Here is a 10,889-nt window from a genome sequence, read left to right on the forward strand (position 1 = left end):
TACGTTTTTTTACATATAATTATTTTCAGCACCTTCAGGATCGACCACTAAAAGTAAAAGGTCGTTATTGAAGGTGTTATAAAAACGTAACGCAGATTTTATGTACGTTTTTTTACATATAATTATTTTCAGCACCTTCAGGATCGACCACTAAAAGTAAAAGGTCGTTATTGAAGGTGTTATAAAAACGTAACGCAGATTTTATGTACGTTTTTTTACATATAATTATTTTCAGCACCTTCAGGATCGACCACTAAAAGTAAAAGGTCGTTTCTGAAGGTGTTATAAAAACATAACACATATTTTCTGTACGTTTTTTTACATATAATTATTTTCATCACCTTCAGGATCAACCACTAAAAGTAAAAGGTCGTTTCTGAAGGTGTTATAAAAACATAACACATATTTTCTGTACGTTTTTTTACATATAATTATTTTCATCACCTTCAGGATCGACCACTAAAAGTAAAAGGTCGTTTCTGAAGGTGTTATAAAAACGTAACGCAGATTTTTTGTACGTTTTTTATATAAAACTTTGTAGATTTTGTGTAGTTTTGTAGCCATTTTAGTTTCCTCGTATTTTTGTAAACAATTTAGTTTTGTTGTAGTTTTGAAACTATTGTAGACGTATTGTAGATTTAAGCACGTACTTTCCTTGTTTTTATGTGAATACTGCGGCTTTTTGCGTAGAGTTTCAAACTTTACGGATTGTTTATCGTTTCGTAAACAGTATAGATAGTTACAGCTTCCTAGACATTGGAGCTTATCAGAGAGAGTGGGTTCTCGTAGTTTTGTAAATATTAGCTTTAGAAGAAAGTGTGATGGTCCTATGTATGTTTCACTTTCTGTAACACGAGGATAAAACAAAAACCGTACCATCATAAAAAGTGTTTTTACTGTATTTCATTCAGTTCATTTCTCGATTTTTTGTTTTTAGTCGGAATGTTTCTAGGTCTGAACACCATAAACCGAAATTTCTATCTATACAGTTGGGTGTCTCTTTCGATAGTGCATCAGAAGAACTCGTTCGAACAGAAGCAAACTCCAGAAGACCTTCAGGAGGTCCACCAGGGGCTACTTCAAGACCAGATCAGTTATGCCCTTTATGTCACATGACCGAACTTACCTCACAAACAGCTGTGCAATGTGCATACTGTGGGAAATACACCTGTGGAAAATGTGGAACGTCGCTACATAAAGGAGATAGCAAGGTTCGTTAAATTCGCATACATTTATTATTACGAATGTTATTTGTCGTCCGCTAGATGTCAGCTCACCTAGTAATCCTTTATAGCATTTTCATTTGGTCTCCAAAAATTACGTTATGATTTCCAAAGTAGTTGTAATTTTGTTTTGTTTCTTGATAAATGGATTTTTATTCAAGGATACATTCTGTTATAAATTGAAACCCAGTTGTAAAAGCTCAGCTTAAAGGAGAGGTTTTCATTTTTCAATTTGTTATGGTGTAATATATATATATATATTAAGATATGTCTCAAATAAAATAATATTTTCTTTCAAAAACATAACACTCACTTTTAATAATTAAAAATGATTTATCAGACTGTTGTGGGTGTCAACACTCTACGTCAATCTTGTAGCTGTATTATAAATTTGTTAATGACTGACTACATGCGTGCTTTTCAATGCATATGTTTATTGTGATTAATTATTATCATTATCTTGTTTTATCTCCCTATGTCCAGTTACGTTAGTGTTATAAGAAGTACAATTAAAAATATAAGTGGATTTATAGGTGCGATGGATTTCAAATAAAGACCCAAAACTCTAGCGCTTTCGAATAGTTGAGTATCCTTCACAACAAGAAGAGTGGTCAACTATCCAAAAGCGCTTGAGTTTTGGGCCTTTATTTGAAATTCGTTGCGCCTTTTATGTGTGATACTGTGTGTTAACTCTTTTTTTATCGGAGGTGAATTTGTCTGTTGTTAAACTTTCAGGTAACTAACGTAGTCAGTAAAAAATATATTCTGTCGTTAATTAAAATAAGAGATCCCGATAAGACTAATTCGGCATTATATTGTACTTTTGTTTGAGTTGAGCATCTTGGTTATAAAAAAAAAGTTTTAAGTTACACAATAAACGTGCAATGTGCTTTTGTTACATATTAACATTTTTAAGAAACCTTCCCGTTTGCCGTTTCAGTGAACTCTGCTTATTAGTAATAGTTGTCCGTAGGATAGTAATGACGTATTCCTACAATTATATCCGGGCTCAATGCTAACCGAGCTAAAGATTATCAGTGCCTGGTTCCCTGTCGCTTGCTGGATGCTGGTATGTTACTTTTCGTAACGAAGTTATCTCGTTCGACACCGAATAACTACTTCCGCGTACATTTATTTCTTCAGAGTTTAGGATCAAAAGGTACCGTCTTTGATAAAAGAAAAAACTCCGTAGACATTTAGGTCTCTAGCAATAAATAAATCTTACTCGATATTTTGGTTGTCGACCTTTTACGTTTTTGTCATAATAACAACATCTGTATTTACGTTTACGTGAGATATATAAAATTACGTTACTTACGCTAACATCTTTGATATCAAATATTGTATTGATATCATGTTTCACTTACTCGAGAATTCTGAAGACCAATAATATCATGTTTCACTTACTCGTGAATTCTGAAGACCAATAATATCATGTTTTATTACTCGAGAATTGTTAAGACCAATAATATCATGTTTCACTTACTCATGAATTGTGAAGACCAATAATATCATGTTTCACTTACTCGTGAATTCTGAAGACCAATAATATCATTTTTCATCTACTCGAGAATTCTGAAGACCAATAATATCATGTTTCACTTACTCGTGAATTCTGAAGACTAATAATATCATGTTTCACTTACTCGTGAACCGTGACGATCAATAATATCATGTTTCACTTAATTCTGAAGACCAATAATATCATGTTTCACTTACTCATGAATTGTGAAGACCAATAATATGATGTTTCACTTACTCGAGAATCCTGAAGACCAATAATATCATTATTTACCTACTCGAGAATTTTGAAGACCAATAATATCATGTTTCACTTACTCGTGAACTGTAGGCAAAATTCCTAAGATTTAAGAGCTAGTAAAGATTAGCAACTGTTTAAGTAACTGTTTATTTGATATGGTGATTTGTATATAGTTATTTATTTATTTGCTCTGATAATCGAATCGCTTAAATGCATATCAGTAAACAATAATTATATGCATATTTCCAAACTACAGGGTTCAGTGCGAGTTTGTGTGGAATGTATTCGTCGTCGATCTCAGTCCACAACCAAACGTCCAGAGAGTTCTAGCCAAGTTCAAAGACTTTCGGAGGACGAGAAAATAAAATATACTCAACAACAACAACCTAAATTCACTCCAGAACCATCTAGACCTCAGCAATCATGTAAACCAGTCACAGATCCTGTTAGAGTTCAGCAGCCTTCTAAACCAGTCACAGAGACTGTTAGAATTCAGCAGCCTTCTAAGCCAGTCACAGAGCCTGTTAGAGTTCAGCAGCCTTCTAAGCCAGTCACAGAGCCTGTTAGAGTTCAGCAGCCTTCTAAGCTAGTCACAGAGCCTGTTAGAGTTCAGCAGCCTTCTAAGCAAGTCACAGAGCCTGTTAGAGTTCAGCAGCCTTCTAAGCCAGTCACAGAGCCTATTAGGATTCAACAGCCATCTAAACCAGACACACTGCTTTCCAAAGTACAGGAGCCTGTTCTGGGTGCATTAGTAGAACCGTTTATGGCGTCCGTTTCAGAACCTTCCAGAGATCAGTATGTTTTCTCGAGTGTTATCACAGAAACTTCCAAGGTCCAACAACCTGTTTTAGGTACCGTGGCTAAAACACGTCAAATCATTCCTATAACATGTGTTAATACAACCCCTCAACTACAAACGTCGACGTCTTCGCTACAAAATGTCCATTACTCATCAAAACCAGAATTGGTAACTGGTGAACAATTATTTTCATACGACCGTTCAGGGTCTAAGGAAGAAAGTGATGTAACAACCTCAACTCAAGGCCTAGAGTCATTTACAAATGGAGATTTCGAAGCCGGTGCAACCACAGTTTCAGAAAGGGTAAATAATTAGATTCGCTAAACCTTGGTGTACAATTTTTTTATTAGATTACAAACTCTGTTTTATATATATATATAAAACACACATTCTTTATCAAAATTCCTAACAATTAAGCTTTTTTACAGGAAATATATTCAAATTTCATCTATTTAACTTTAAGATCATCTTAAACAAGAGTATGTTCTTTAATACGAGCATAACACGTACACAGAACAGTTTTTCTAAAACTATTTTTTTAACGTTTCGGAATACTGTCATTTCGAAAGAATCGGATATCCTAAACCTACGTCATACTACGTCATCTTGGACTTCATTCTTGTAAATTACTATTATGAACGAAAAGTGTGTAATTTTATATTTCTTACCATATATGAATTTTAAATTAAAACCCAAGAAACTTTTTAAATGCCTTTATCCTTAAAACACCGATAACTATTTTTCAGATAGAGCAAGATTAATTTTTAAACTACTTAATGTTTTAAGGTAATTTTGACACATGTTCTATGCGTTACAATCATAAATAATATTCAACGTTAAACTGGTACACAATTAAAAACAAGTGCCAAAATACTATAATTATGTTCTATGCGTATAGAATAACACAATATATATATTGGCAGAAATAATAGACAATGCTTAAAGACGTAAAGCTCGAACTTTCTGGAAACGTTAAGCCTTTTGAGACTAACTGTCAAACATCCGTATAGAACATAAATTGTTTATCTAACAAAAATGCGCTAAAGTGGATCCTGTGGAGATCCATCTTTCTGTTAAATATGACCTTTTCGTTGTTATTGTCGTCGTTTTTTTAGACTTCCCGAGGTTATTCCATGTTAAATATGACCTTTTCGTTGTTATTGTCGTCGTTTTTTTAGACTTCCCGAGGTTATTCCATGTTAAATATGACCTTTTCGTTGTTATTGTCGTCGTTTTTTTTAGACTTCCCGAGGTTATTCTACACCACTGGATGATGCGAGTTCTGTCGATATTCACGAACCCATGATCATCTCTGAACATAGCGAAAAAATCGATGAAGAAGATACCGACCATAATGGGAATGGGTATTTAGCTGAAGAAGAACTGAAAGAAGATTACTTTCAGAGGTTGAAGTTTGCGTCTATGGAGTCTGATGAAATTGACGAAGAGTACGAGAAGGAGGGGGAAGAAGACGAAGAAGAAGACAGTGACGAAGAACTTGATGTTCCTACAATCTTACAACCTCTGGCATTTTTTGATCGCAGCCCAGGAGAAGTATACACCATCCCTGAAGAAGAAGACGAACCCTCTTCTCCCACACAGTCTCGGCTAGCCGGCTCAGATCTGAATTCCGACACCGCTTCTTCCCTGATTCGCTGGAGAGGTAATATACTTAAATGTGTCAGAATAACATTCCAACTCGAAATTTATCACCTAAACCAAGGTTTCTCACCCTTTTCCAACATCATTCACCCCTATAAGTTTTTCACAACAACTCACTCACCCCAGTTAAAGAAAAGACAATCAAGTACTAATTTAAAACGTAAAATTCTTTATTATGACTTAAATATACATCAAATTACAACTAGAATGAATACAACATAATATAAATGTATTTATCAAACTACAACTAGAATAAATAATAATAACTAATGAATTTTTTGTTCTTGGATTTGTTGTATAATTGATAATTCTCATTCACCATGATTCTGATCTCATTAACCCCTGGATGAACTTTTCACCCAGGTCAGAAGCATGAATCGAGACTATGCTAAATGTAAATTTCACAAAAACATCAACTTGTATACCAGCAATGTCGAGAAGTGTCAGGAAGTATTAGATAATAGAAGTTGTTTTAGTGTTATCGACACTTCGATTAGCCCTTTGTAGACTCATGCCCAGAAAAAAAAATGTGTTACTGTTTTATCGATAAAAAATAATCTCATTAATAAAAAACTTTATTATTTCATTAAATTTCGTCACTATCGAAAAAAACCTCCAGGTGGCTTAGCGGTTAGTTTCAGGGCTTATAATGTACGAATTCAAAAGTCGATCTTTATTTTGAGCACAGTGCAAATAACCCGTTGTTTTACGCTTAACAACAAATAAACGTTATCGAGAACATATGAGGAAAATCTTTTTAAAAGTTATGTAAATTTTTACGATTTTTCACCACCAGTCCAATCGTTTACTTGTTGTCTTTTTTGGAAATCGCTAGTTGTACATCAACTAACATTTACTTACCTATGCGTTACATCACCTAATAATGTTTAATTAGGGAGTACTACATCAATTAGCAATACTTCGTTATGTATACATCAACTAACAATGTTTGGTCACATTTTTGATGTAGCACAAATGTGACAAAACATTGTTAGATGATGTACTACACCCATGGCTAAACATGGTTAGTTGATGTAGCACAAATGTGACAAAACATTGTTAGATGATGTACTACACCCATGGCTAAACATGGTTAGTTGATGTAGCACAAATGTGACAAAACATTGTTAGATGATGTACTACACCCATGGCTAAACATTGTTAGTTGATGTACAACAAACGTGACAAAACATTGTTAGATGATGTACCACACACATGACTAAACATTGTTAGTTGATGTACCACAAATGTGACAAAACATTGTTAGATGATGTACCACAAATGTGACAAAACATTGTTAGATGATGTACCACACACATGACTAAACATTGTTAGTTGATGTACCACCCCATGGCTAAACATGGTTAGTTGTTAGATGATGTACTACATGTTTTGTCACATTTGTGCTACATCAACTAACCATGTTTAGCCATGGGTGTAGTACATCATCTAACAATGTTTTGTCACATTTGTGGTACATCAACTAACAATGTTTAGTCATGGGTGTAGTACACCATCTAACAATGTTTTGTCACGTTTGTTGTACATCACCTAACAATGTTTAATCACGTGTGTGGTACATCAACTAACAATGTTTAGTCATGGGTGTAGTACACCATCTAACAATGTTTTGTCACGTTTGTTGTACATCACCTAACAATGTTTAATCACGTGTGTGGTACATCAACTAACAATGTTTAGTCATGTGTGTGGTACATCAACTAACAATGTTTAGTCACGTGGGTGAGACATCAACTAACGATGTTTAAAACATCTTGTTAGTCACTGTATAAAGTTTTGAGGCAGTACGAAAAACAATAAATAATTCAAAAAGTAGAAATATCAATCTTAATTTTGCAACTTTTACATTTTATCATTGTGCCTTAAATACGTTTACTACTTGCAACTTTTACATTTTATCATTGTGCCTTGAATACGTTTACTACTTGCAACTTTTACATTTTATCATTGTGCCTTGAATACGTTTACTACTTGCAACTTTTACATTTTATCATTGTGCCTTGAATACGTTTACTACTTGCAACTTTTACATTTTATCATTGTGCCTTGAATACGTTTACTACTTGCAACTTTTACATTTTATCATTGTGCCTTGAATACGTTTACTACTTGCAACTTTTACATTTTATCATCGTGCCTTGAATACGTTTACTACTTGCAACTTTCACATTTTATCATTGTGCCTTAAATACGTTTACTACTTGCAACTTTTAGATCTTTTCATCGTGCCTTAAATACGTTTACTACTTTTGTGAGTAAACTTTAAATAATGTTAATTGCAATATCATATAAAATCTTGTCACGCTGAATTTGTTTTTTTGTTGTAAAACACAAAGCTACTCAACGGGCTATCTGCGCTGTGCAAATTTCGGGTATCGAAACCCAGTTTCTGGGGATATAATCCTTGAGACTTACTGCTGAGCCACGAGGAAGGGGTTACTGAATATGATTGGTTAATGTTAAGTATTTTACGTGTGTTCTTATGCTGTTCCTGCATTTATTATATTCCACATGACAGCACAAGGAATGGTGGAATATGAATAATTATGGGAGAGAGAAAACAATTATTTTCTGACTTAATAATAAAAGTATTTTCTTTAAAAATAGGGTATTCGTTAAACATTCAACTTTTATTTTCTGATAAACAACAGTTTTATGTGCCGTAATTAAAGGCACTTAAACCTAGTTGTGTATGTGGTTACCAAAAAGCTGAAATTGAAAATTTATTGAACTCAAATAGGGATTCTCTTTTGGAATGTTTTGTAGCTGTTTATGTGATCACTTGCAAAAGAAAATTTTGTAAAACCAACTTTTTAACACCCTCTCTTTTTTAGTATTTAGTTTCTTTCTGTATATAGAAATTGATTCAAAGATGCAAACAATAGGTTTTCAAGGTCAGTATTCAATACACTATGCTTGTTCTAATGAGATACCTCAAACGAAATGTATCACTTGCTTCAGGTGTGGGACAGACATATCGTACAGCTTCTGGAACTGGAACTAAGGATTCTTCTTTGAAAGATACCCGCCCTAAGAAGTCAGAGGGAACAAGTGACAAAGGTGTTAATGGTGCTAATGGAAACATCCTTCCTCAGCAACAACAACGAAGGGACGAAATAGGTCAGATAAGTAGTCAGTCAGTACCCCACCAGACATTGGCAATGCCTTTCACTGAACAAAAGTATCACCAGTACCAAGATACATCCAGAGAACTCCCCGTCTCTGGCTCTTTAGGGTTTGTGACTTCAACAGCACAAGAAAACCATCAAGACATGGAAGATAATAGAAGTGTTTCAACTTCTCTTCCAAGAACAGTCCCATTGACTTCAGTATCCCAAAGTGTCCCTCAGCAACAACAAACAATCCAGTCCTCTCAGGCTGATGATCATCAACAAATCATTGCTGCTCAAGCATCCAACAAACAAAAACCTAAAAGCATCGACTTGCAAGGGCAAAAGAAACAAAAACCAAAACCTGAACCACAAGACTGGTCACCAGTGTCGGATTTGTCTCCAATTATGGATGTGTCTCCCTCGGTCGAAGCTGCTGAGCAAGAACTCATGGAAAAGTTTCGAGAAAAAGCTGAGGAAGAAGAACAAAGTAAACCAATAGTTCAGGCATCTATTCCAAGAGCCACCAGCGGTACAATCTCCGGGATGATAGCCGATTTTAACAAGGCTCTTGGTCTTTCTGGTAGCTCTCCAATAGAAGATCAACAAAGTAAAGTAAATTTCACCACGAACGCCACTATTTCTCCACCTCGTCCTTCCGTCGTTTCTGGGCATGAAGCAGATACCCCAAAAGACCAGAATCAAAATGTTGTTTCTTGTGTTCCTCACAGCACCAAAGAACAGCGACAAGCGCCTGCCATATCTGAATCCGAAGTAGCTACACCTGTCGTTCAACAACAGCATGCAGCACTTCCACCACAGCCCAGTACACCAAGAAGAATTCACAGACGACTCCCTCAGCCCACCATGGAACAGATGCAGGCTGCTGTTGCTATGGCTGCTCAGACACCAAGAGGAAAGGTATCATCACAAGTCAAGGTACCAGTAACGACACCTTTCGCTCCACAAATGAACGTTGTGGGCGTTCCTACGACATCAGTAAGTACTACTCGCCCAGTTTCCCCATCTGTTTCGTCAAATAAAGTACATGATAAAAAGCAGTCAGATCACCAAGTATTGGTTACGGATTCTTTTACTGATCAGGCAGGCCACACTATGAAGGTGACGGCTCAAATACATCAAGTGGACCCTCTATCTAAACAGATAGATCAACACCTGGCAAACCAGAAAGTTTTTACTTCCTCTCACGGTGCCCAATCCTTAGTTTCTTCCGCCGTATTAACTTGTGGAGTAACATCTTTGGTCACATCATCAACTACCACAATGGCCACTGTGACGTCACGCCACGTCGTTGCTGGTTCATCACCAACACCCCTTGAGCATATGCCTACTTCTAGGGCAGCATCTGTGGAAAGAAGATCTCCCACTCTAGGGTTAGAGAAAGATATTTCAGCTTTTCCCGGGAAAGGGGATTTCCTAAGCACCGAATCCCCTCCTCTATCTTTACTTTTGCGAACTGGAAATGGAACACCGCAGTCTCCCGGAACTCCAAGAGACAAAGTAAGCACTGTAAAATGTTACACATAGATAGGTTTGAAGATAGGATTAAAATTACAGCAATTAACTTTAAAAAATACCCTTTTTTTTCTTAAGATTTTTGGGTTAAAGTCTTCCTCTGATTTATTTCAAAATTACTGTTTAGTTAAATCGTTAGAAAGAACTGAACTACTGTTTTTTTTGTTTGTTTTTCTCGTCTACCAAACATTATACAAAAGGGACTTAAAAACCTACTTTACTTAATAGAATTAAACATGCTAAAATGTTTTAGCCTGTTAGCAGATATTACATAAGTTAAAATAAATCACATAGTATTCTCTGAGAAAGATATTAAAAACGTACCAACTACAGGTTACTTGACTGACTAACAGGTTTCATTAGCACTGGTTCGTTTTTACTTACCTAATAAACTGGGATATTTAATCCCAGAATTCTATCTTACATATGGGTACAAAATGTATTTTATATTTAAGTTTCTTGCACGCAACCTTGAAGTCCTTGCTTAAGGCTTTACATGGACTAAAAATGTTGAAGTTTGATAGAAATATTATATAGTGTCCATTGTTTCATTCCTGTAAACAAGAACAGAATGGCATACAAACACTGTTTAAAAACAATATTATGCCTGATGACCCAGAAAAATGCTACAGTGTAATTTGTTCATTCCCAGTTTTGTAAAAAAACTATTACTGTTTTAACCTATAACTTAAGATTACAAACTTCTCTGCATTACTTCTAAAATATTTCAATCTTATAAAATAGCTAACCTTATATCTATATATATATATATATAT

The 10,889-nt window shown here is 35.1% G+C and overlaps 1 protein-coding gene across 1 annotated transcript in view; it reads left to right on the top strand.

Moving 5' to 3' along the window:
- The window catches only part of LOC106471854 (mucin-17-like), a gene marked incomplete at its 3' end in the record, with an annotated part of 51,118 nt that overhangs the window by 9,793 nt on the left and 30,436 nt on the right, over nt 1–10,889 (top strand). Inside the window, exons 2-5 of the mRNA XM_022400467.1 lie at nt 1,010–1,211; nt 3,242–4,087; nt 5,027–5,447; nt 8,429–10,098. Coding sequence (XP_022256175.1) covers nt 1,010–1,211; nt 3,242–4,087; nt 5,027–5,447; nt 8,429–10,098 — 3,139 coding nt within the window. The remainder of the gene's footprint in view (nt 1–1,009; nt 1,212–3,241; nt 4,088–5,026; nt 5,448–8,428; nt 10,099–10,889) is intronic.

Source organism: Limulus polyphemus, unplaced genomic scaffold, assembly GCF_000517525.1.
Source record: "Limulus polyphemus unplaced genomic scaffold, Limulus_polyphemus-2.1.2 Scaffold4904, whole genome shotgun sequence".
Lineage (NCBI taxonomy): Eukaryota > Metazoa > Arthropoda > Merostomata > Xiphosura > Limulidae > Limulus > Limulus polyphemus.